Consider the following 25,451-nt stretch of genomic DNA (forward strand, 5'->3'; position numbering starts at 1 on the left):
CGAGTCAAGGATGACTTGACTGACTTAAAGACTTGATGAAATTACAGCCTTACCTTACTATTATATACAACAACAAAATTGTTTATGACATTTGTTTTAGACTCCTAACTTACCCAAGTCTGTTTCTAGGAATACCGATCGTCACTAAATCAAATTATCAGCGTCATTTTTTTTATTTAATTATTATTTTTATACGATTAAATAAACATTTTATGAACCAACTAATAAACTCCTAAAAACTTAAGTTTTAACGCGTAAAAATAATGTTCTAGTTCAACGCAATCTGTAATGTCGGTATCCAGAAGATTTCTTTATCGTTGGTTCCATATAAATCCACAAACCCCAGGAGTCTCAACTCTCACCTAGCTTAATTTATTTTCAGTAGATAAAGTAGCTTTTCTGCTTAACTTAAAAACATGCATTGACAGACACGTAACCTTTAAATTTTAAACTTTGTTCGAAATATTTAAATAGTTGATAAGATAAGAAGCTAATTAAAGTGCGATAAGCAATGATTTTGTAAGATGTAAAATGTTATAAGCTACAAATGTTCATAAAGTTAGTCAATATGAAAGAAATAGCAGCAAATCTGAAAGTGATACGTGAGAAAATTGTTGCTGCTACTGCCAAACGACCATCGGTATTTCATTGTTAATAAAAAAACATAAATAAGACACTTATTGTGACAGAAAATTACTTCTTTCACTTTGGTTTTTTAGGAATATAACTATTTTGAGCCACAATTAGTAGCTGTTAGCAAATTTAAACCAACAGAGCTAGTTATAGAGGCCTACGAAGCTGGTCAGAGGCATTTTGGGGAAAATTATGTTAATGAATTAATAGAAAAAGGAACCAGTCAGACCCTTGTTGAGAAATGTAATGAAATTAAGTGGCATTTTATTGGCCACTTGCAGCGAAACAAGGTAAACAAAGTCTTGGCTGTGCCAAATTTGTATCTCATCGAAACTGTTGACAGTGAAAAAATTGCTGCTGCTTTGGATAATGCATGGCCAAAATTCAGAAAATCCAATGATACCAAATTGAAAGTGATGGTGCAGGTGAATACAAGTAAAGAAGAAGGTAATATAACTACATTAATATAATTGTGTTAATTTAAAAAGTAACGAATTATACTGAAACTATATTTATTAATTTTCAGAGAAGAGTGGCTGTGAAATCAATGAAGTATCAAAATTAGTAAGATATGTTACTGAAAACTGTAAAAATTTAGATTTTTTGGGTCTAATGACAATTGGAATGTATGGATATGATACTGCAAAAGGTCCAAATCCAGATTTTATTGCTTTGAAAAAATGTAAGGATGACGTATGCACTGAATTAAACTTGGATACAAAGAAGGTAGAGTTGTCTATGGGCATGTCAACAGATTATGAACATGCAGTAAGTATTGCAAACTTATATCTTGACATTTTTAAAGTAACTTTCTAAAATTAACTGCTTTATAGATTGAAGTTGGCAGTAATATTGTAAGAGTTGGCACAGCAATTTTTGGTGAAAGACCACAGAAGGCTTGATAAACTTATTTTATATTAATTATTTATTTTCATAGATACAGATAATTTTTGTTTAATTTATCTATAAAAAATAATAGACAATATTATCTAGGGTATTGAAAGTATCTGGAATACTTTTTTATAATTATAAGAAAAAAATATTAATAAAATACTATATGTGAAATATTAAAATTAAACATCAGACTCTTCTAATTCCTTCTGATATTCCCTAGTTTTCTTCAAGTTTCTCATCCCACAGATATTGTTGCTAAACTTTGGATAGCTAATTACAGATTCACCTTTTACCACTGATACAGGTGCATCCTCCAATGCACAATCCACTTCTACCTTTGTAAATTTACTCCGGATTTCTAGATCGTCTCTGAGTCTGAAAACCCGCAATAATTATGATTTAAATAATTCTGATAGAAATATATAATGTTAATAGTTATTATTTGAAATTACTGCTTTTCGAGTAACGTTCCATTTTCTTTCATATCCCATTTTGAAAGAGCATCAGTAAATACTTCTTCTGGATCCATTATGCTCCCTATTTTAACACTATATAAGAAAACACTTTGTATAAAATATTCGTCTTATTTAATGCAAGCGTTGAATTGTAGACCATACCCAAATAAAGCAACAAAAGCATCAAAGTCAACTGGGTCAGGCATCTCTTCCAGCATTTTTTGCATTTGTTCAGTCGAAACATCTGTTTCTCCAAAAGCCAGAAAAGTAAATTTAAGATCGTCCAAATCAATGACCCCATCGCGATTAACGTCAATTAAATTGAAAGCCTAAAAAAATAATTTCTTGTGAAACCGTACAGATATTTATATCTTGACATGTCCAGACCTCCCTTAATTCTGATAACTGTCTCAAATCTATAGATCTAATTATCTCTTTTGTGTTTTCTTTTTCCGTATTACTGTCAGGAATCTCAGGTTTTTTATCAACTCCCGTTATGACACCTTCCTTCGTTTCTTGAAGATTTTCATCCACGTTCTCCACTTTGGAATTATCTTTCTCTTCTTCTTGCACTATCACCTCATCAGATTTCAGACTTTCGGGAGCTTCAGGGTTTTTCGTTTCTCCTCCGGAAATCTCTTTTGCTGCATCACCGGAAGTCTCTTGTACCACTTTTTCAGAAGCTTCTTTTGTCTTTTCCTCAGCAGATTTCGACACTTTTTTTTTCCTCTATGTAATTAATTAAAATTTTAGTAAATTACATCACAAATGAAACAGTTTTACGATTAAAATTGCAGAGTATTTTTTAGCACCGTTTTTTTCTCCTGAGTTTCTTTTCCTGCAGAATCTGACATTGTACCTCAAAGTTTAGTTTATACAAGATTTCCCGATTTAATAATTTTATGTACCAAGCAACACAAATTAGATGACACCAAGAAATGGTAAATTTAAATACTGTCCGGAAATTACGGATGCGAAGGCATTTTATACATTGAGGATGTATCCCCTCCACTGACAGCTGGGCCCACCTCCAGTGAGATTAGTTAGCTTGACATAAAATCAATTTTCTCCAAAATTATCTTAATCTTGCAAAATTATGGAAACGACCTCCTCTTCCTGTTTTCTTGGCAAAAAATCATAAGAAAAAAACGTGTCTAACGTTTGAAATCAGCATAGCGATTGCAGCATATATTCCATATAAATTTTTTGACACTAATTCATAATTAATTAATGTCAAAAAGAGGATTTACCACCAGCCTTAACTACGTCATTTTTGGCAAGTTCAATTTCCGGTTTTCCACCTGTTTTTATGGTAACGACCATGTTTCAAAGTGTCTCTAAGTAGTCATTTCTTCCACAACCTCTACAAGAGGTGGTTCGCTCATATTATTTTTAAAATATTATGAATTAGTAAAATTGAGTTTTAATGAAATTGTATTAAAAGTGCGTGCACTCTTTTCTGTGTAAGAATTTCGCTGCACTCTTTCAACGAATTACTGAATCTTCATCAAGTCTGGTAAGTCGGTTTCAATTACTTCCATTTTTAAAAGTATTTTGAACGTATTTCCATCTGCTAATTATTACTACAGTAGCCCTTTGTATTACGCTACCGGTCAAAGCTGTTCGAAATTTTAAATTGAATCTATTCGCGCCACAGTAAGTGTTATACGCCGAAGTCATATTGCGGTTTAAATATTGTTTGTACACTTTATATATTTTTCTTTATTATTAAACAAACTAGTTTTTTACAAAATATAATTTCACGCGTTTGTTCGGATCAACTTTTATTTAAGATAAAAATATATAGCAATCGAGGGGTTGAGCGTAAGGAATAAAATACGAATTCACATATTTATAGATGAAATCTACTCCAACATTGTTTTACATCCATAATGGAATTGTTGCACGGCTACTTTTATAATAATATAAGTATATTCATTCGATCTCAGTGTGGTAATGGAAAATTATTTCAAGTTATGTCTTCAAAATAACATTGCAATAATATCAGAGATGTTTCTAAACCATTTCCGGTCTCAAAATGACAGGTTGAAACGTTTAAGGAACGTTTTTGACACTTGTGCTGCATGAGCTTCATCCGTTTGACCAATTCGCGAATGACGAGTATGAAAATATTAAAAGGCGTTCCGCGCCCTCTATTACGAGCGGCGACCAAATTAATTATTCGGGCGTGCGTTTAAATTTAGCCAGTTGTCATCGATACGATTCTTGGAGGTTAGCCAACTGTGAGCAATCCAAGAAGACCAGAAACTCTTGCAGATTCCCAGCGAAAAATTCATCTTCGAGATTTAGGTTAGATAATTTTAGTCGAGTACGCCAAGCAAGGAGCTCGAGATACTGCTTATTATTAATTGTCTCCCTTCCTCTTATTTAGAAATGCTTGAATAACTTCGTTTCGAATGATGAAACTTTTACGTGTCTGGGATTAATGGGTCAGGGGGCACTCGATGTTTTGTAATTTTATTAGTGGCCAATAATACCAGCCAACAATGCATATAAACATTTCAGTGTACTACTTGACCAACGGATCAAATTACCGTTCTAACTAACGTGACATAACCTCTATAAAGCCTTCGAAAGCTCTTGACCTCTTTCCGAATGACTGGACCATCCAATCGTCGCCAAACACCATAAACCACATTTTCGCCAATGATCTGTTTATTGAAAGCTTTCAATACATGTGAAATTTACTGCGTAAAGTGCATTCCCTAGAACGAGTATCGTGGGGTGAAGTTTGCAAAAAGAAATCCATACAGTTAAGTCAGTGTATATTTGAAACATATTTTAATAGTATACCATAAAATTGAAATATCTCATGTAAATCCTAAAGAACGGAAGAGAAAGGAGACGCTGATGATAAGGCGAGTGATCAGTTCCTTCACACACAAGATCGTCCACAAGAGTCGACAAGGTCGCAAGTACTTCCGGTAGATTTCGGGATGTCGAAATTACGTGTGATTCAAATTTGTTTTCCCCCAAGAGTACTTTTGTTCGCGCTATGAACGAAGATATGGTGATTGGAAGTCTCTGGGCGGGAGGCTCGCGGCGTCCATCTTGGAATCCGTGGGTGGAAGCCCCGGATGTCTTCGAGGCTATTTCTAGGTGGTCCTGGCGAGCCCAACGTAACCTGAGACTTCGAGATGAGTACGGATTATGTGAAGTGAGGACGAATCAAGTTTAGTCCTCCTCTTCTTCACCAGTGCCGGTAAGCATGGCGATCAGGCTCGGGGTGTCGATGAAGCCTTTGTCGTCGATGTACATTTGGTCGTAAGCGTCATCGACTTCCTTCGGCGAGAATTTGTCGCCGTATGTCATCAGTGCGTGCCTCAGTCTGCAAAACAATGAAATCCCATCTTCAGGCTCTACGGCCAAACCCAAATCAGCCAGCTTCCAAATCATCTACAGCTGTTCATTAAATGTCATACCCAAAAGTTTACGACCAACTAGCCAATTCCGGGTACAACTGAACCAACAATTTTGCCTAAATTAATTCTCAATTTTCTCATTTTCAGACTCGTTACGAGCGCCACAAACGATAATTTAGTGCATCAGACGATAGTTTCAGCACAGTTCGTCAGACTTAGACCGTACAGAATGGTACATCATGTGGCACTAGACAAAAATGGAAGCATTCCAAGCTAAACGTTGCACGTTAGCCAGTCGATAATTACCTTTCACCGTCGATTTTGCCGTTGACGTCGAAGGTTTGGAAGGCTTGGATCACAACGTCGTCGTCGTCCGAGCCTGCAAGATATTACAGTTGAAGATTCATCGGATATAACGAACGGAGCCAATGGGGAGCAAACTCATTACCTGATCCTGACATACGGGTAGCGAAAAGATTCAACAATTGGGTGAAGTTAATTGGTGCTGGTGCTTCAGCTAACATCTCCTCGATTTCCTTGTCGGATGCGAGACGTCCAACCGAGTCAAAGGTCGCTTTAAGGTCATTCTTGCCAATGATACCGTCCTTGTCTTGATCCATAAGCCCGAACGCCTGTAGATCCAGCCAAAGCAAATTAGGCACCTTTCCCAGCTTCGAAGCTGGCTTAGGCTGGCCAATAATAGGTTCTCTTTGCTTGCTCTTCATCGGTTCTTTCCTCGTACATGGACATCGGCTCTGGCACAAAAGATTATCGCCCTTTTTGAAGCCCTGACCCAATCTTCTGAAATTCCTGATGGAATCGTCACTCCAGAACACCGAGCCGTCATTGGCTCTTTTCTGGCGTCACGATTCAGGATAGCCATTTTCAAGCAAAAACTACTATGCTCTACGACATTGATAGCTTTGTACGAGAAAGGAAACCAGGATGAGGAAGCAGAGACTTCCACCAGAGACACCTAAAGCATCGAGGGAAGAGAGCGTACCTCCTTGAATTCAGCGACCTGTTTCTGGGTGAACATGGAGAACACGCTGGAGCCGCTACGCTTAGCCCTGCGGCTACCGCGGCTGCTCGCCCTAGTCGAGCCAGATTCTTTTGGTGTGCTTGTTGGGGTTGGTGGTTTCTCTTCTACTGGAGCTGGTTCCGGCTCTGGAGGAGGTGCCGCCTCCTCCTTCTTCTTGGTCTTCTTCTTCTTCTCTTTGTCCGCCTATAAATAATAACAATTTAGTAACAAATTGCATTACTTCCTCGAAAATCCTTCCGGGATTCATCAAACATCGTTGCATATATTCTTTTAGCGTGAATTGTTATCGAAAAATTGAAGATCCTTTGTTCGTGGGGTGTTGCGAGCTAAAGATGTTAAAACAGTAAAAAGTTTGCTTCGTATCGACAATGATTACGAAACCTCGTTAAGAAATTTAAAGGGCTTTCCAATTAATAGTCGAATAAACACGAACCATCGTTAATTCTTAGTTGATACCAGGCTGAAGTACGAGAAACTGTATTCCGGTTTGGTGTCAGATGGTTAATGAGTGTATATTCGGTCCGTAGCATTCGGTGCGTAGCTCGAGTCAAGACTTGATCCAAGAACCGTCAGAGAAAATGCGAAAGGCGGCATACGCTAAGAATAGAATCACCCTATCACCCGTGATACCACGGACGCGACGCCAAGACGTATATAGACCGACGTCCCAACGCCGTACCGCCTCTCGAGTTACCGTTATTACGTAATTTCCACTCCACCCCAATTACCAATTTCTAAACAACCAAACTATCCCTTTCCAATAGAGATTCCTCTCGATATATAAAGTCTAAGACTACGATTGTTACAAGTAAGCAGATAATTTTATAAAACCCGTCAATCAATCACGAGAATTCCTAACTATAAGTTCATTTTTTAAGCAATTTACTTTGTTTCTTATATTGTTAAATTTTAAGTTAGACATTTTTTGAACTAAGACTGTTTATTTCTCACATAAATATCCACTATACACGTATATTGCAATTACTAGTTGAGTAGTCTTTACGGAAAGCCTTCAGCATGCGATATAGTCGATAAAATTTGAATCAGAGAGATACATAGAATAAGGGATTTAGTTATAAAAAAAAACAACCACCATGATTGCACTGGGTTGTCACAAACGCGTAAAGCCCAACACGTTGATCCATCACACACTTCTCACAATCCAATGGACACCATAGTTTTCCATCGGTCCAGCACTGTTTAATCGAGAAATAATCACGTATTGTCACCCATAGCGATACTTTTCCCTGATTCTCAAGGACTCTTGGAGGATGAAAGGCGAAATCTCTTCCGCAACGTCTTACTTACCATAGCTACAGTTGGTTTCTAAACGGGATGGAACGAGATGGTCACAACGAACCAACTGTCCGAATCATAGAGGTGAACTTGGCTAAGTAACTTTGGTGGATCTCCCCCACCACGAGGAAGGAGTTGGGCAGGGGTGCCCTGCCCGGGTATAACGCCAACGCCTATCTGACCATATTTAGTGCGAGCTACCTCAAAATAGCGCCCTTTAGCCGTTTCGACTAAAACAGTTTGCCGCCGGGTCCGGTAGATGCGGTGGGTAGCTGAGAGTCGCAGCCGGGATTCGCTTTTCGGAACGAAAATATAAGTCAAGGGTGCCCCTGGAGAGGAACGCCGATAACGTTCACCACGCACCGCCTTCTTCACCACCTCCAATCGACCCAGACTCCCCCTTAACATCCTCCAAAGCCGCGCACCTCTATTTAGCAAACGCACTCATCCGCTAACCTCGCCTGCTCTGCCATATTTATGAACGTTTTCCTCTGCTTCTGTTAATAACTCCCGGAACCTACAATCTATCGTAATTTAATGATAAATTCTTCATTTTGTTCAACCAAATCCGAGCATTTAAAGTATCATTTATCTGCATAAAAGTAATTACCTTTCAGTTCTTTAACTTCATTTTTCATTTTACTTTTTAATTGTTCCTCCTTCTCCTTCTCTTAATTAATTATTATTATTTGTACCGCTCAAAGTCCTGAATGGTATTACTTGGTAGCTGATCGTGTCATTTCATACCACGTAACTAGAGAGCTTACACGTCTCTCCGTGCTATTCTCGCCAAATCACCAGACGTACCAGCGTTTCCTCACTTACGCGTAATAGTTCACGTCTGAAGTCTCATTTTTCACCGACGAATCAGTGATCTACAAAAAACCAAGGGAGACGCTCGATCCGAAAGTCGCGAAGTGAAGAAAATTTGAGGTTATGAACGGTTCAAATGGAAATATTCGGTTCGGCGCGAGATTACTCGAGATTTCATTCATGCGAATTGGTTCGATTGATCGTAATTTATATATCGATCCTGATCCGTATCAACGCAGGAGTCGCGAGAAGGAAATGCGGTTTCTGAGACCTGATTCAAAACTCTTGGAGTGGGTTTCCGGTGTGTGCACCGATATCTGAAGCACGTGGACACTAAGAATAACTGCCCGACATTTGAGATCACCGGCCTGCTAATGCAGTATAGTTTTTAGATTGCAATACAAGACTAATAATTTTTATTGCATTATGTATTGTTCTACAAATTATAATACTATTCTATACAACACAATAAATATTATTAGCCAGTCGAATAAAAAAAATAAACAATAGTGGTCCTTAGAATAATAATAAGTTAGAATTTCAGGATCTGGTAGGAAGTTCTTCGTCTTGTAGACCTTCGTAGCTTCCGCTTTCTTAATCTTTGACCGATAAATAGTGACTTCCGGTCGGCGAAATCCTTTTGGCATATAGTTTTTGTTGATGCACTTTTAGCGATATTGATGTTGTACCTGAACAGATAGGATGTTTTTTTTCTAGTTGTTTGCGTAAATATAGGCCACGACATAAAATTCTTAGCAAGGGAATGGTAAAACGATACCAAGGAAAAAACCGACTAGTATTTTTGGCATTCTATATTGAGCTGCTCTTTTACCCACTAGGAACTGTTTACATGTATTCTTCATAAGAATTTATGTACTGTATGTCTGTGCAAAAATTTTGTGTCGTTCCAATAATAAAAACTTTGATAAGACAACTTTTTCTGGACTCGAATAATTGTGTAGATTTGTGTTTATAAGTTTTTTACTTATTATTCATGATTCGTACTTATTGCTGCGGCTTGCCTCGATCTTGGAATCAGATTTAGAACCTTCGTAAGGCTGGGTGCAGTGGTCGGTTATTTCCCGAACGTCAGAAATTCTTCTGCTAAAAATTCAATAATTAAGATCATAGAAAATTGTAGAGCTTTTTTAAAGTAATATTTATTTTTTCTCAATGTATTTAAAATTAATTCGTGAAATATTGTATATTTAATTATTAGTCTTTCTATTTTAATTGATTTACCTTGTACGAATGTCATTCTTGTGGTATTGATTTACTGAATTTAATGATAAAGAATTATTATTCGAATTTAATTTATGGGCCTCAGACTGTAATTTAGGGTTAGAGGAATTTCGTTGTTGCATCTTAGTCCGCCAAATCCACCCATCAATCCAATCAGATTTATTACTAAATCATTTTAATTATAAATTAACATAACTCTGTACCAATATTCAACTATTAACAATGAATTGAATGTAATGATTGTAAAACTAAATGTGGACAAAATTTGGAATGTTGTAACTATAAAATTAATGTTTTTCTTATTTTATTTAAAGATAAATTTATTTCATAGTTATGTAAGAGGAGTTTTAACTTTTTTAAAACTAAAATGTCGTAACACACGTAAGATACTCTGACTCTTATATGATATTCTATATCTTACACTATTCATAGTGCTAAAAGTCGTTTAATGGAAGTGTGCCAGTCGGATGCCAACAGCCAGGAAACAACAAACTAGCTTTAAACGAAATTCTTCCTACTTTAATCATCGACCAGAAATTCAGATTATTTATATAAATAATCGAAGAAATTTATATTTAAATTTCTCTTCTATAGGGGAGAGTATATAGAGAATTTTTGGCTCTCTGTGATAGATTGTTTAGCGAATGTTTATTAATTTTATAAACAAACGGGATTAAATGTGGAGAGCGATGAAAATACAGTGTAAACAACCGAACACGCGGTACTGCTGACCTATTGTCTCAGGGTCGAAGCTTGGCCTTGTAATTCTTTAGAATTCTCATATTTCGATCTTTCGTAAATTAAAAACGAAACCATCGATGATCAGCGAATGTTACCGGTCTACGTTTTTATGCTAATAAATCATTACTCATAAACCTTGTATTATTGTCCAGGCCATCGTTATGGTTTGCAGACACTCCCACTTGAAAAACTTCCCCCTTTCTCAATCTTCTCCTTTCACTGAAATTTTTACACAACAGATAATAAGAAATATTTCTCTCATGAAAATGATAAATCAGAAAAATAAACTTACCTGCTTCTATTATAATTGCATTGGTACATCTCCATTTTATTTTTATATTTGCAACCATGACACCTCTGACGTTTCCGTTGCAAACGTTTAAGAAAAAAATTTCTCTCGTACAGTCTAAAATAAAAAACAACAAATTTTAAATATATGAATCAATAAAGATCTTAATATTGTAAAATTCTTTGGTTCTCCAACCGCACAGGTGGTCTCACACTCAATAATCAATTAATAAAATAATTTCGTGTAAATAAATAAAATTACAGTATTTTTTGTAGGCTATTCACTATTGAACTTATGGTATTGTTAGTGATTTTGGATAAGAAATCAATCGGCGATAGAGACTTGAGTGATTCGGCAATATTTTTTAATTTAAGCTGCGTCCAGTTCATTTTTTCTCTATCCTTAAGAACGATAAATTTTTCAAACTTGACTAAGGTTATCTCGACGCTCCTATAATTTTGACAGGCGTCAAAATACACTTTGCGTGTGTCAAACGACAGTCGATATACATGTTCGAATTTAATTAAATTATTTATGAAATTAAAATCAGTACCACTGTTTTTTTACGAAACTTTATATGTTAATTTTAATAGTATTTGCTTAGAGGAAAATAACATTTTATCTAATTAGAAAAATAATCGTTTTTAGAAATATATAATTAAGATAAAAGTAAATATTGCTATTAGTTTTATTTTAAATCAAGTATCAAAAGCTCCGACTTACTTTTTTTTTACTTTATTTATATGTTTTCAACCAATCAATCGACAAAAGTGACAGCAAAATTGCTAAATGTTACTGATACAAATGACGTATAAATAATATAAAATCCAATTAGTCCTTGGCAAAGCTACCGAGCTACGTGTTAATCGTGATTATTGATTTTTTGTATTTTTTTTAGTAGAAGAGCTGCCAGGAAATGTCTGTACAGTGATTCAACACGATTTTCACCTTCGAGCACGTTCAGGGTCATTGTTCTCTGGATCAGAGGAGCTCCCACCACGTCCACCTGAAGAAATATGAAAGTACGAAAGGATGCCTCGCCTTGGTTGGTATCTCAGGTAAGTCTACAGTTGGTCACAGCATGGCAAACCAACCGGTCCACGCATTAAATTTTTCCAATTTTCAATTGAAAAACACAATCTTATCCACGAAATTACCAACCATGGATAAACAATGAACAAAATTACAACAATGTGGTGGATCTTTCTTCTCATTTATGGTCAGTGAAAGTAAACTCTCTTAATTTCAGTGTATTTCGTTTCTAACTGTTAATAAAACATCTTGGAACCTTGCTACAAATTTCCTAACACCTCTTCTTCCTACCAATACCGTGTATAATTGGAGGAATTTTATATGTTTTACTATTTATCGTTCTATATTTTAAATAGTTTATTATAAGAAACAAAAATATCCAATTAAGAAAGTAGTAAAACGTTATTTTTTAAGTATTTTTTAAAATCATTTCAATAATTAAAATATTCTTATTTATTTAAATTATGTTATATAGTTTCTTATAATTATTGTAAAATTCTTTACTTTACAGTGGGTACCGGAAATGGGTTAAGATTGGCAGCTTACATTTCTTCAAATGGACTGCATGGGGAGATTCGATTTGAACAAGGAGAGGAAAAATCAGTGAAAATTAGATTTTCGTTACAAGCCACATTGCAATATCCGGATCAGCTTTGGCTCTGGTCCGTCACTAAGTTTCCCGTGGATTATACCATCTTGGAGGAACGCTGCGATGTTCGTAATTTAGGAGAAAGGTACAAATTTTGGCTCATTTTTAGTTTTACTTTGATAATTGTATCATTCTGGCTATTTTTATTTCAATTCACATATTGCACTACAGTATATTCGTACTTAACTTCTCTTGTTTTTTATTTTAGTTTATGTCATATAATTTATATTCAATTCTTTTTTCAGTATTTTTGATTTGACCGAGGCTGTAGGTCCACTGATACTGCCAGGAAACGAGACAGGATCGATTGAAATTTCCGGCTTGAGTCTGACGGGAGAAAAAGGACTTTGGGGACGAGGGTTGTTGCTAAGGGACGAATATTCTTCTAGAACGATTTGCGCTTCGATCACAGTTTTGGAGAAAAATACGGAAAAAGTTGCAGAGGCCCGTTTCCATGGTCCGGTAGCTGGAACCGTTTGGTTTAGGTGGCTGGGTGGTCATGCTGGTGACAACACCACTGATACCATTATTTATACCAGTCTTCATCACGTGAATCAACAGAAATCGAAAACCATCGACTTCACCGAGCACCACTGGGAAATCTATGTCACTGACATTTTTGACACTGGCAAAGGTGAAATTTGATGAGAGAAAGAACTTATCGATCACTGTGTTTTATTGTACATCGAAACACGTAAAATTCCTTTCTTTTAATGCTACATTCAAAAATACTTCGCTATATATCATTAGCAAATTTGTGTTTCAAAATTCTTCGAACATTGTATCAGTCAAAAATTGAATTTTATAAAATAACAATGGATTATTTAACGGGCAACAGTTTGTACAGTATTATGTATAATAATTTAGAGTAATTTGATTGATTTCTGATAGTTTTTTTTATAACTAAGAGATTATTGTTGAAATTGTAATTTCTTTAATTTTCCAGATAAATCCAACTGTAACAGTTTGCAAACGGTGTTTGATCCGGATAATTCCGGGCCTGGAAAATCGATTGGAGAGTTGGACGTTCGTTTAGGAAAGATAAAAGTTGCTTTAGACCCTCGCAAATCTTACAAAACTTTCTACAGAGATCCAGAACTGTCTCTGCTACCAACTGATCTACTTGGACCACATCGTTTACTGTATTTGGTGATTTTTCATCCTACTCACGATGATTCTTTCCTGGCTTGTGCTAAAATTAATCACAGGAAACCAATTCTTGCCAAGTGAGTCCAATGGTGGATATTACGAAAAATAATATTGGATTGTCTTTATCAAACTTTTATCTTTCTACTAATTTATTAGTTTCTACTATATTTGTTAATTAATTAAAATTGTTTGCAGAACCTTAATTAGCTCGCATGGCATAAGAGGTGACGTAACGCTCAGTCAGGAAAATCCATTCGATTCAACTTGGGTAAACATTTCCTTGTCTTCCGTGAACGATTTGGAAACCAGGTTGCGATATGCCACCAAAGTGGCAGCTTATAGAATTCATGAACTACCGCAAGAACCAGCTAAATTTCTAGTTAATAATGGAGAAACCTGCGAAACTACCAGAAACATGTACAATCCTACGAATATTGACGAAAAGCGTACACCACCTGCGGGTAACTGACAAATTTTTATTGTAAAATATAATAGTTATATGTAGTTTTAACAAATGAAAATGTGAAATATTTAATTCATATAAAAATGATCACAAAAATTATATTATAATTATATTTATTCAAATTAAGATACCGAATAAAATTTATCCAGGACTCGGTACCCAGGATCAGTATGCTGTTGGCGATTTGTCTGGGAAGCTTCAAGGTCGCAAAGAAGGCTCATATCATACGGATATTCTACCAGGAAGTGCAAAGCTAAGTGGAATTTATTGGGACACTTATCTTCCACTTTCCGGGCCATACAGTATCATCCATCGTTCCCTAGTTCTCCATAAGTAAGCTAATTATACTCAGCATTTCCAAAAGTATTTTAGAATTTGCACTGAGAAAAATTTGTCTATAAATTATTAGATACAACGAGACTGACGATCAAAATGTTATCCCATGGATTTGCGGTACCTTCGCTTTGAATTTGCCCCACGGGTCGGGTCAAATACCTATGTTCGCTGCGGAAATTATTTTTCGCTATCCAATCGTGGGTAGAATCATTCTTCGTCAACCAAAACACAATCCTGAGGCAGATACTACGATAATTATTGAAAAATTGGTCCACGCTGATGGCAAAACTTTAAACAATTCAGCAGAGCACAGGTTACTCACTAAAATTTCTAAATACACTTCATTTAGTTACAATTTCATTTAAGAATTTTTTCAGATGGATGATCCATGATAATCCACCAGGAAAGGATTATTACAATTGGACAGGTAGATGTCTTAGTGCTGGAGATGTCTATAATCCTCATAAATTTCACGTAGACTTGGACCCTGATCATCCACTGATTTGCACAAACCAACAAATATCCTTGTGCAGACTCGGTGACCTTGGAAGACATGGTAGCTTGACAATTGCTGGAAGAAAATTATACGGTTCTTCTTTAACTAGGAAATTATTTACCGACACTCTGCTACCATTATCTGGGCCAATGAGCGTTTTGGGAAAAAGTCTGGTCATTTACGATGATCATGGACCAAAAGCTAGAGGAGAAAGACTTGCTTGCTCTATGTAAATTATTTAATTATAACGACTAATATTAAGTGGAAGAAGCCTTGAATTAACATTAATATACGTGTATATATTATATTAGAAGTAGATTTATATTGACTTTTGTTGAATAGTGTAATTTACATATAATGATATTAATAATAATTAATATACACCTTTACAGAAATCAATATTAATATTTGCAGAATAGGAGGCTTGTATCGCAGAAAAGCAGTGGCCAAAGATTGGTTTGGAAATGGAAAGGAAGTACCAGTCAGGGGAAAACTGGAATTCATTCAGCAAACTGAATATGACGTAACAGACGTGGAGGTAAATTTAGAAGGATTGAACGGTATAACTAGCGGATATCATATTCACATGACTCCTGTTGAAACGGATTTGGAGTTTCCTTGCGAAGGAACAACTTTATACGGTCACTGGAATCCTCTGAATATCAGCGCAAGTGAAGTTCCACCTCCTGGAGAAGGGACAATAGATCAGTACGAGCTGGGAGATCTCAGTGGAAAGTTTGGCACACTGGATAATAGAAAAAGATTCATTACAAGCTACAATGACACTCTACTTCCACTTTTTGGGCCTAGAAGCATCTTGGGAAGGAGTATAGTTATTCATAAAAAGAATAAAAATATCAGGCAATGATTTTTCTCTATTTACAATTTCTAATCTTTGAAATATAATAATTAATAGTAAACTTTTAACAGTAGAAATATTTCATATTTAGTTTTCTTTCAAATCAAGCAAATTGGTACATCTAACTTATAACTTAACATCGAAAAAAAAAAATTGACATAAACCCGTTGGTTTTTGACACCCTTAACCGACTTGGTATAAATTTAATTTTCTTATCAGAAGATTAGCTAATGATTTTATCTCTAGATGGGCCTGCACCACTATAGAAAGAGGGTATTCTCCCTCCGAAGCTAGAGAATTAAAAGCAATTGCATCTTTTCACCATCCACAAGGCTTTGCTTATGGATATATCAGAATGGTAATTTTTTTCATCCATATTTTATAGAAGTATATTGCTTTTACGCTTTTCTACTAATAATTTTATTTCAGACTCAATTAGTTTATAGGGATGGCAGTCAAAGTGAAACAATTTTGGAAGTTAAGCTGCGTCATCCAGGAAAATACGATCGTAATATTGTGAGTAAATGAAAATAATCAATTTTCGTTTCCATGGGTATCAGACTCTTTGAATTTTATTATATTTTTCTAGACGAGAAATCACAATTGGGCAATTTATGTTAATCCAGTTGGAGTCGATGCATCGGTAAAAGTGAAAAGTACTCGATGTGTTGCTGGTGGATATAGATGGAATCCTTATTTTACTCAACTTGCTGATCCTTTAAATGTATTATTAAATTTATCGAATAGATTCATATTCTTCTTTTTGTCAATAAATAAACATTTCGTATTTTCTGTTCTACTCTAGGAGGACCTTTATAGACAAGAATGCGGACCGGACTTGCCTTTGAGGTGCCACATTGGAGACCTTTCAGCCCGTTTAGGCCCTATTAACATTGGATTAGAGAGACAAATTTTTACTGACCCAAATTTTCCTTTAGAAGGATCGGTTTCCGCTATGGGAAAGTCTATAGTTATTATGGACAAGGATTTTGGCAGCAACAGATTTGCCTGTGCCAACATCGAACCTGATAATGATATTGTTAAATATGCCAATATCAGAAAACCACCACGTTTCGTAATGTAATCAATCTTTCTACTATTATTTCCATTTCATTAATCTCTTCTAATTTTATCAATAAAACAATCGAAAAATACATAATTCCATAATTGCAGTACTCAATTTTTGGATGACGTGAGAAAAGTCATGGGAATTCCAGAGTGGATGTTATCGATTGATGGAAGGAAAACAAGAATTTTGCACAATGGAGCTTGTATCCAATTTTTATTACATTTTAAAGGTATTTCATGCTAAAATAATTTATAGTTCAATGGTGTTCTACATTCCTTGATTTTCTATCATTTTTTCTTATTATTATTTAAACTCTTAATCTTCAGGTCCTATTGCCAATAAATTAGAACAAGATTTCAGCAAGTTGATGTCTACTGGTAAGTTGGAATCTCCAAGTCTATTTATTCCTGGCTACATACAAATTAAACGGAAAACTACTTTGGGACACAGACAATGCGGTGCTCGTGATCCAAATGATAAAGGTAACTAATTAACAGAAGACAATAAACACTTAAATTTATAAATTAAGATATATTCTAATTTAAAGTGATTCTAAATTATTTATCTTTACTTTTCAGGCTTTGACTCTTTTAACAACAGATCACCAAAGGTTTCTATAAATTTTACAATAAACCTTTTCCTGATAGTATACAGCATAGTAAACATAAATACTCATTTGTATTTATAATTAGGCTATTGTTCCTCTATATTTTTGTTTTTGTACAAAATAATCATACTTATGAAATAAAATTGTAAGTTTTTTAACATATGTAATTTGTAGAAATACGTGCCATATCTATAATCTTTTTAAAACTGAGTATTACCAAGTTTATTTAAATTAAGCATCAATGAAGTACCTTAACTGCCGTTATAGCATTCGTAAAATGAAATATACTACTTTAAAAACTTAACGAGTAAAAAGACACATCTTAAATTTAATAGTTTAATTTTATACAAATAGATGGCGGCATTAGTACATCAACCTCAGTCGGTAACAGGTAACATTTTTTTTTTATAATGTTCTTACTCTGAATACTAGTGAATAGTGTGAACTGTGAATACTGAAATACTAAATAGTGAATACTGATATTATACCTCAGTGGCTGGCTCAGGCGACGCCAGCAGTCGCCAGTCAGGCTCAGTCGCCTCAGTCAGTGTTCAGTCATCAGTGTTGCTCGGCAGCATGGTTAAATTATAAATATGAACAATAATATTTTGATTAACAAACGACAAATAATTCATGATTTTTTCTAAAACACAAAAAATTAATCTTTAAACCCTTGTTCATTATTATTTTAAATTTTATGTTCAGATTTAGTTTTAAGTAAATAGAAAAAGTGTTAAGTGAGATGTCTGCTTATTTTTTTTACACATTGTTTTATTTTTTAATGTCAGGATGTATTATTTATCCACCAACAGAGTTTGTTTCAGCTGGTCTGACAATAAAAGATATTTTTGCAAACTGGCTTGGAAGTGAGAATGAATTTTTTGTGCAGCATCATATTCGCAGAAGTATAGCTACATTATTTGTACATTCTATGTTGCCATTTGGTAAATAATCTAAATGTTTTAATTTTTCATATTTTATATGGAAATTATTATATGCATTACTTTCTTTTAGGATATGTCTTAGGATTGGTATTATTTGATCATGTTGATACAGCAAGATTACTGTTGGGTCATCAAAATCCCTTTTGGTTAATGTTAATTTTATGCGCAATGATAGGTCCACTCTATACACTGTACATGATTCTAGAATGGTCGCAGAATAATTGGGCTCTGCATCCTATAGCAAAAAATCTTGCAGTATATTGTAATAACAATACATCATGGATCTCTGTTGCATCTGATATAAATATAGAATACAGAAGGTTTGTATAGTCTTTGAAGCTGAAAGATATTTTTTAATAAAATTGTTTATGTGTTAAAGGATTGATAAAATTGTGATAGATACAAATAGTATGACACGTATAATAGCTACTGACAACTGGATTATAAAAGTAACACCGTATAGACTTTACATTGCTCATCAAAGTGATACTGCTTTAATTGTAAATAGAAGTGATACTCATTCTATGTCTCCAGCCACTCGTGGAGAAGTTCAATTTATTAATATTGAGGTTTATATCTTGCAAAGCTGTTGCATGAAATAATTTATTATATTTAATTAATCAAATAAAATTATTAGGTAAAACCTACAAGAGCAGGGGCCCAGTCATTTGACCTAAGATTAAATGCACTAGATTTTAAAGACTTGCAAGATAAAGTATCAAGACCTATTACAGTTCTTCAAAATGTTACATTCCATAAAACACTACTAGATAGATTTATTGATACTTTTAAAGAAACAGTTGAAGGAAATCCTTACTATGATATAGAGCAGGTAATATGTTGTGTAAAGAATATCAACAATTATAATTACCTACTACAAGGATATTTTTTCTGTAGGAATTGGAACAATGTATAGGTTGTATGCAAGTACAGTCAAATGTAAAATTGAATAAGCTTTGTGGAGGTGTTGCAGAGAATAATAGTCCTGAAGATTGCACTGCTTGTTATTGCAGGCCAATGTGGTGCATAGACTGCATTGCTAAATGGTTAGTATATACTAAAGCAAGATTCAGTAATTTTACTTTTAAGTAAAATTAAGTTAAATTGTAATTTATGCTTATGAAACAAAATACCCAAATTTTTGTATATTTAATTAAAACTGTGACCCTGCAGGTTTGCTTCAAAACAGGATGACAATGCTCCAGAGACATGGCTGTCTTCTAAGTGTACTTGTCCAATGTGCAGAGCAAAATTCTGTCTTTTAGATGTGTGCTTTGTACGTATCATAAATCATTGAAGATTAATCTTTGCAATTAGAATGTTTTTCACAAGTGAGCCTTATAAAACCTATTTTATGAAATATTTATTGATACTTGCAAATGAAACGTAGTAGTAAGAAGTGATAATAAACTTTATACAATTGTAAATTTTATACTTTCATATACCAGAGCTTTCACATAAAAGAAATGTAATTGACATTTGATTACAGTTAGACACAGCTCATTCTTACATGTAACCATAGCCAATCCCATTCATAAATTTAGACTTAATTGTAAATATTTTAAGTTTCTACAGTCTGTATTATCATGAAATCATATGCTTAATTGTATTATAGGCTATTTATTCCAACTTAAAGGGATAATTTTTTGGAGATAAAATTATTGTTAAATAGTATTATTTTTATTATATGATAAATATTTATAAAACTTTTCTAATGATAATAAGAATGATTTTATATGAGATTTGATCAATTCAACTTTATTTCCTAAATAATAATATCTCTTTAATCTGCAAAAGCTTATTTCTTAATAAAATAAAATATAAAATAATTTTAATAGTAACTGAGATGAAAAATCTATACTTTTATTCAACATGATCATATTGATCATTGCATTTGTCCAAAATTCAAAATCTGTTATCTGTCTATTACATAAATTAATTTATTAAGCATATCATACAACTTAAATCCTGTTAAAATTATACACTAATTAATTAAATTTTACAATACAGAAATACTCTTTAAGCTACCATAAGGCGAGGAGCAATATTCATTGCCATTAATTCTTGGAAAAGAAGCTTCGCTGCATATGGTAATCTAATTTGAGATATTTGTGTCTTATTCTTGCAACCTTTGCATTCAAAAGTATTATTTCTTAAATTAGCTATTACAATTAAACCACAGAAGTTACAAATGTGTATTCTATAAGGATCGGAAACTTCGAATAAACGCTCTCTTAAGAACTGTGCTGCTCCATGAGAAATCTGACAATCTCGTTCCATCTCACCAAAACGTAAACCACCGTCCCTAAAAAGAAAAGATAATGATCAAAAACAATATAGGGTAAAAATTACAGAAAATACTTCATTATACCTACCTAGCCCTACCCTCCATAGGCTGCCTTACTAAAATCTGTAAAGGTCCTCTTGCTCTGCTATGAATCTTATCATCCACCATGTGTTTCAATCGCTGATAATAAGTTGGACCCAGAAAGACCTGAGCATTGATTTTACGTCCAGTGTGACCATTATACATTACTTCATTTCCTCTTAGTTGATATCCATATTCTTGTAAAAGTGTAGAAATTTTTTGTACGTTTACAGCATCGTTAAATGGAGTGGCGTCACCAATTTCACCTACAATCATTAATCAATGTAATAGTTTGTTACAAATTATTCTAATAATTTAATACTTCTTCATTACATTAAGGAAGGCTCTTTTATTACCTTTGTTAGCCGATACTTTTCCTTGAATACATTCAATCAAGTGACCAATTGTCATACGGGATGGAATAGCATGAGGATTAATAATTATATCAGGTGTTAAGCCTTCACAGGAAAAGGGCATGTCTTCTTGCCTATATTGAATACCGCAGGTGCCTTTTTGACCATGACGAGAAGCAAATTTATCACCAATTTGCGGTATACGTACACTGCGAACTCTAATCTTACAGAATTTGTAGCCTTCACTATTCAATGTTAACATAACTTGATCTACTATTCCAGTTTCACTATTACGTAAGAAAGTGGATGCATCTCTTTTAGTAAAACGCTTTGTCGTACTATCTAACTGTAAAAGAAATGCAAATATGATAATAATGAGAAATACATGGCAAAATTCATTAAAAATAAAATGAATGAATATGATAAGATTTTTACTTCGTCATCTGTTTCTGGCAAAGTAATAGTTTTTCCTATAACAACGTCATCTCCGGAAACACGAATTCCTGGAGCAATAATTCCATCGTCGTCCAGCTTATCATAAATTGCATTTCTCATTCCTTGACAAGTTTGTCTTGTTGGTTTTTCAAATTGTTCCTCTTGATCGTTAAAGCGCTTTGATTCTGCATCTTTATAGGAGCGATAGAAAACAGATCTGAAGAACCCCCTTTCTACAGCACTGGCATTCAGGATAACACTGTCTTCTTGATTGTACCCAGTATAGCATAAAATTGCAACAATGCTGTTAATACCGGCTGGAAGTTCTCGAAATCTGAGGTATTCCATAGACCTGGTAGTAACTAATGGTTTATGGGGATAGTACAGCACATGGGCCAAAGTGTCCATTCTCACATGGAAGTTTGTTATATAAACTCCCATAGCTTGTTTACCCATAGCACTCTGAAGAATACATGTATTATATAAAAATTAATTAAAATAAAATATTTATAAAAAACAATATTATTTACTTGATAAGTGTTCCTAGGACTTTGGTTATGATCAGGGAAAGGAATTATTGAAGCACAGACTCCCAAAATCATGGCTGGGTGGATTTCACAATGTGTATATGTTGTACAGTAAGCATATTCTTTTTCTTGTCGAAGATCTTCCGGGGACATAGCTATCATTACTGTTTCTTCTTCAAGTGTATCTATATACTCTACAACCCCGCTACTTATCAGTTCTTGCCACCTAAAAAAAAAAAAAAAATCGTTAAATTATATACATATTTTTTATAGACTAACAAAGCTAAATTTTTGGTTTCCCACCCATAATCTGTTTCTTTTAGATATGTGATGTGGTGTTTCTTTAACAATAAAGTTTGATTCTCTACAATTAGTAATGGTCTACTAATTCTACCCGCGTCCGTATAAATTCTAATTTCTCTATCTCGAATATCTCTAATCATTGATACTTCAGATACGATAATATCCATCTGCCTCCTCAATTTTCTCAGAGTAGCCATTAACTGATCAGGATCTCTGTGTATCCCAACCCAACAACCATTTACAAATATTTTTGTGGCATTGGCAATAGCACTTGGTGCAATTTCCTCCAAATTTTCCATGGACCATTCCTCCAAGAATTCAAGAATAGGGGATGGTTGGGAGCCTACACTGATATAGGCCATAAGTGCCAGATTCTTTACAAGACCTACAGCAGCGCCTTCGGGTGTTTCCGCAGGGCACAGCATACCCCATAATGTATTGTGAAGTTGACGAGGTTTCGCTAATTTACCATCCCTTCCAATAGGAGAATTTACTCTCCGCAAATGAGACAGGGTAGAAGCAAAAGTCAATCTATTCAATACTTGAGATACGCCAGCTCTTGCTATATGAGCTTTCTTTTGGTCGCCCCAGTTTCCGGTAGCAAGGGAGTATCGAAGACCATCAGTAATAATTTTTGTTTTAATTGCTAGCTCCAGGTTAAAGTCTTTTCCTCTGTCAATGAACTTTTGAGCATACAATATAACTTCTTTCATTAAATTCTTAAAAAGTCCCCTAAATAGAAAAGCTAACAGTGGTCCTGCTAAATCCAATCTTTTGTTTCCATAATGATCTCGATCGTCTAATTCTCGTCTACCCAAAGAAGCTGATAGTAATCTGTGAACCATGTATCCCAGAAAATAGGCTTTCTTAGTTTCACAGAAGTCACTGATACCAACATGAGGTAGCATTTCTTTTTGTAAAATTTCTCTAGCGTATTTGATACGCTTTTCTTTAACAACACCAGCCCTGGCACCTCGAGCCCCGATGAAATTAAGAGCTACACTTTGCTCTTGAACAACAAATGCTTCATCCAAGGAAGGCTTAACCATTTCCATCATTTCTGGATCATCAAAATCATAAATAATATGTTCTAAAATATCACGATCTGCGACGAAACCAAGTGCTCGAAAAACTATCATTATAGGAATTTCTGTTTTGATATATGGCAAAAGCGCAACTATACGTTGACCAATTGCTGATTTTTTAACACTCTGAAAGAATTAAAGCAAAAATTCAATATTTTAAAAATATATAACAATTACAGTTGTTATTCTATATTTTAGTAAATGCATACTGCTCCACTTTTTGCCATCATATTAATCCATAACGTAGAAGTAGGACGTGAACTGTGTTCCAAACAAGACCTAATTTCAGCTTTGTAGGCATATTTTCCATCTTTCATGCTGAATACATATACTGTATTGGTTGCCATTTTTTCTTGAGCAATTAGTACCTAGAGAATGATGAAATTATTAATAAAAAGATATGATTTGTAATATAATTTTATATAAACTGTTTTATATTACTTTTTCTGAACCATTGATAATAAAATATCCACCAGGATCTAGCGGACATTCATTTAATTCAGTTAAATCACGATCAGATTGTCCAGAAAGTAAGCAATATTTAGATCTTAACATGATTGGAATTTTTCCAATAAAAGTTTTTTGATGTTGAGTTTCTATAAAAAGATACAATTATGTTACAAATTAAAGAATAAATACTTTGAAAAGTTTTTGCACATACCTAAACGTTCATCTTTATCCTTTTCTATGGTTTTAGTAATATCTACATAAAGTGGAGCTGAATATGTGAGATTTCTTAATCTAGCTTCATTAGGCATCATTGGTGATGGAGCACCATCTTTCTCCCAATGCGTAGGCTTGGACAAATAAATCTGCTCAAATTTCAACAAATGTTTAACCGGATTCTCAATTTCTCCAGAAGTATGCTGTGCTTCAGCTTGTAAGCTTATTTGTGGAGAGTCCTCAACAATTCTCTGAACTGACATTTCTATAAATTCATCAAAACTATCCAATTGTTGTCTGACAAGACCTTTTTCATCAAAATACGCATTAATCACAATCCAGCAAGCTTCTTGCCAAAGTTTCGAAGAAATTTCTCCGTTTTCCTCATCTTCTTCCATTTCCTCATTTTCATCGTCGTTTCGATCTGCATGTGAAAACAAGTCTTATATTGTCAAATGTATTTATTAACAAAAATTTCGTAATGATTATGAATACTTCTATTTGTTTGGTGATCAGTTTTAAGGCTAGGAAACCGAATTGATTGACAAGTCTGTATTTAAAACTTTATGATATATATAGAATATTTAATCTTACTCACCTTTTTCTTGTGCATACATTTTTATTGTTTTTATTTTACTTAATAATTTTTCGCACAATAAATAATTTTACGGTACTTCGTTCCTCCATAAATTTTACACATAAACGCACATAAACGGCGCCAAGGGGCCGTGACACTCTCATATACTATGCAAACTGAAGCAACGGCGCAAACTCGCATAACCTGTCTAACCGCTAACCTATTTTAAGGGCCGTTTTAATGTTCCTTCACATTTCAAACTTCGAAGGATGCGGCTGGATGCGGCTACCACCACCGACGACTGCCAGGCTGCACCGACCGACCACAGCTACATATTATACGTATGTATTTCACTATGTATACATACAATCACAGAGCGTCCCACTACGTCCCCACTCCCCAGTATTCCCAAATCCCAAAGTCCCGTCCCAACCCAATTCCCATGCATTCCCATGTTCCCAGTATTGCAGTTACGCAATGGAAGGGGGGCATCCAGCCTTCTTTTAACTAGAAATTACTTAAGACGAAGACCAAGCTTAGCACTGAATTGAAAGTAAATTCGGGTCCTATACTCTGCAATTAGCGATTATAATAAGATCTCAGACTTCAGTTGAATTGACCAATCATGATGTAGCGCTAAACTGCCTGAACACGGCCAATAATAATCTTTTCCAATATTTTAATTTCGGCTTCCGTTTCTATTTTTTATCCAATCACATCTCGCAACATACTCTTTATCAGTAGGGCA

General features: G+C 34.5%; 7 protein-coding genes across 9 annotated transcripts; 3 read left to right on the forward strand and 4 right to left on the reverse strand.

The window, feature by feature from the left end:
* Positions 1 to 401: 401 nt before the first annotated feature.
* LOC136775478 (pyridoxal phosphate homeostasis protein) lies at positions 402 to 1,711 on the forward strand. The gene is made up of 4 exons (XM_066730280.1): positions 402 to 640; positions 720 to 1,080; positions 1,160 to 1,401; positions 1,467 to 1,711. The coding sequence occupies exons 1-4, from the start codon at positions 548 to 550 to the stop codon at positions 1,533 to 1,535; spliced, it is 765 nt and encodes a 254-aa protein (XP_066586377.1). The 5' UTR covers positions 402 to 547; the 3' UTR covers positions 1,536 to 1,711.
* On the reverse strand, positions 1,541 to 2,923 carry LOC136775477 (myosin regulatory light chain 12B-like). Its single transcript, XM_066730279.1, has 5 exons — positions 2,795 to 2,923; positions 2,370 to 2,711; positions 2,145 to 2,311; positions 1,980 to 2,075; positions 1,541 to 1,902 (listed from the first exon to the last, which is right to left on the reverse strand). Exons 1-5 carry the CDS (start codon positions 2,834 to 2,836, stop codon positions 1,707 to 1,709), a joined length of 843 nt encoding a protein of 280 aa, XP_066586376.1. The 5' UTR covers positions 2,837 to 2,923; the 3' UTR covers positions 1,541 to 1,706.
* A 1,828-nt stretch (positions 2,924 to 4,751) lies between these two features.
* On the reverse strand, positions 4,752 to 7,853 carry Mlc2 (myosin light chain 2). The gene is made up of 5 exons (XM_066730295.1): positions 7,716 to 7,853; positions 6,369 to 6,590; positions 5,814 to 5,997; positions 5,672 to 5,744; positions 4,752 to 5,331 (listed from the first exon to the last, which is right to left on the reverse strand). Exons 1-5 carry the CDS (start codon positions 7,716 to 7,718, stop codon positions 5,178 to 5,180), a joined length of 636 nt encoding a protein of 211 aa, XP_066586392.1. The 5' UTR covers positions 7,719 to 7,853; the 3' UTR covers positions 4,752 to 5,177.
* A 157-nt stretch (positions 7,854 to 8,010) lies between these two features.
* Positions 8,011 to 11,177, reverse strand: LOC136775773 (uncharacterized). Its single transcript, XM_066730847.1, has 4 exons — positions 11,081 to 11,177; positions 10,635 to 10,905; positions 9,759 to 9,923; positions 8,011 to 9,620 (listed from the first exon to the last, which is right to left on the reverse strand). The coding sequence occupies exons 1-4, from the start codon at positions 11,175 to 11,177 to the stop codon at positions 9,509 to 9,511; spliced, it is 645 nt and encodes a 214-aa protein (XP_066586944.1). The 3' UTR covers positions 8,011 to 9,508.
* Positions 11,178 to 11,872: 695 nt separating this feature from the next.
* On the forward strand, positions 11,873 to 17,586 carry Rsod (Related to Sod). The gene is made up of 16 exons (XM_066730294.1): positions 11,873 to 12,007; positions 12,332 to 12,554; positions 12,715 to 13,103; positions 13,416 to 13,695; positions 13,814 to 14,079; positions 14,231 to 14,414; positions 14,491 to 14,730; positions 14,795 to 15,142; positions 15,328 to 15,774; positions 16,019 to 16,130; positions 16,202 to 16,288; positions 16,362 to 16,496; positions 16,578 to 16,852; positions 16,946 to 17,070; positions 17,168 to 17,323; positions 17,420 to 17,586. The coding sequence occupies exons 1-16, from the start codon at positions 11,962 to 11,964 to the stop codon at positions 17,527 to 17,529; spliced, it is 3,423 nt and encodes a 1,140-aa protein (XP_066586391.1). The 5' UTR covers positions 11,873 to 11,961; the 3' UTR covers positions 17,530 to 17,586.
* Positions 17,587 to 17,917: 331 nt separating this feature from the next.
* LOC136775395 (E3 ubiquitin-protein ligase TM129) lies at positions 17,918 to 19,884 on the forward strand. 3 transcript variants are annotated; one of them, XM_066730125.1, is made up of 7 exons: positions 17,918 to 18,027; positions 18,261 to 18,392; positions 18,463 to 18,712; positions 18,772 to 18,961; positions 19,030 to 19,224; positions 19,290 to 19,438; positions 19,566 to 19,884. In XM_066730125.1, exons 2-7 carry the CDS (start codon positions 18,380 to 18,382, stop codon positions 19,687 to 19,689), a joined length of 921 nt encoding a protein of 306 aa, XP_066586222.1. In that variant the 5' UTR covers positions 17,918 to 18,027; positions 18,261 to 18,379; the 3' UTR covers positions 19,690 to 19,884. The 3 variants fall into 3 exon arrangements, with proteins under 3 accessions (XP_066586222.1, XP_066586221.1, XP_066586219.1); XM_066730124.1 differs by having other exon boundaries at positions 17,929 to 18,185; XM_066730122.1 differs by having other exon boundaries at positions 17,929 to 18,392.
* Positions 19,885 to 20,020: 136 nt separating this feature from the next.
* RpII140 (RNA polymerase II subunit RpII140) lies at positions 20,021 to 25,068 on the reverse strand. The gene is made up of 10 exons (XM_066730121.1): positions 24,725 to 25,068; positions 24,125 to 24,550; positions 23,905 to 24,059; positions 23,673 to 23,831; positions 22,379 to 23,589; positions 22,079 to 22,301; positions 21,549 to 22,010; positions 21,117 to 21,459; positions 20,768 to 21,026; positions 20,021 to 20,697 (listed from the first exon to the last, which is right to left on the reverse strand). The coding sequence occupies exons 1-10, from the start codon at positions 24,741 to 24,743 to the stop codon at positions 20,412 to 20,414; spliced, it is 3,543 nt and encodes a 1,180-aa protein (XP_066586218.1). The 5' UTR covers positions 24,744 to 25,068; the 3' UTR covers positions 20,021 to 20,411.
* Positions 25,069 to 25,451: the final 383 nt, after the last annotated feature.

This window comes from Prorops nasuta, unplaced genomic scaffold (genome assembly GCF_024137725.1).
Source record: "Prorops nasuta isolate Cenicafe-Biocafe unplaced genomic scaffold, Cenicafe_Pnas_1.2 PNAS00008, whole genome shotgun sequence".
Classification (NCBI taxonomy): domain Eukaryota; kingdom Metazoa; phylum Arthropoda; class Insecta; order Hymenoptera; family Bethylidae; genus Prorops; species Prorops nasuta.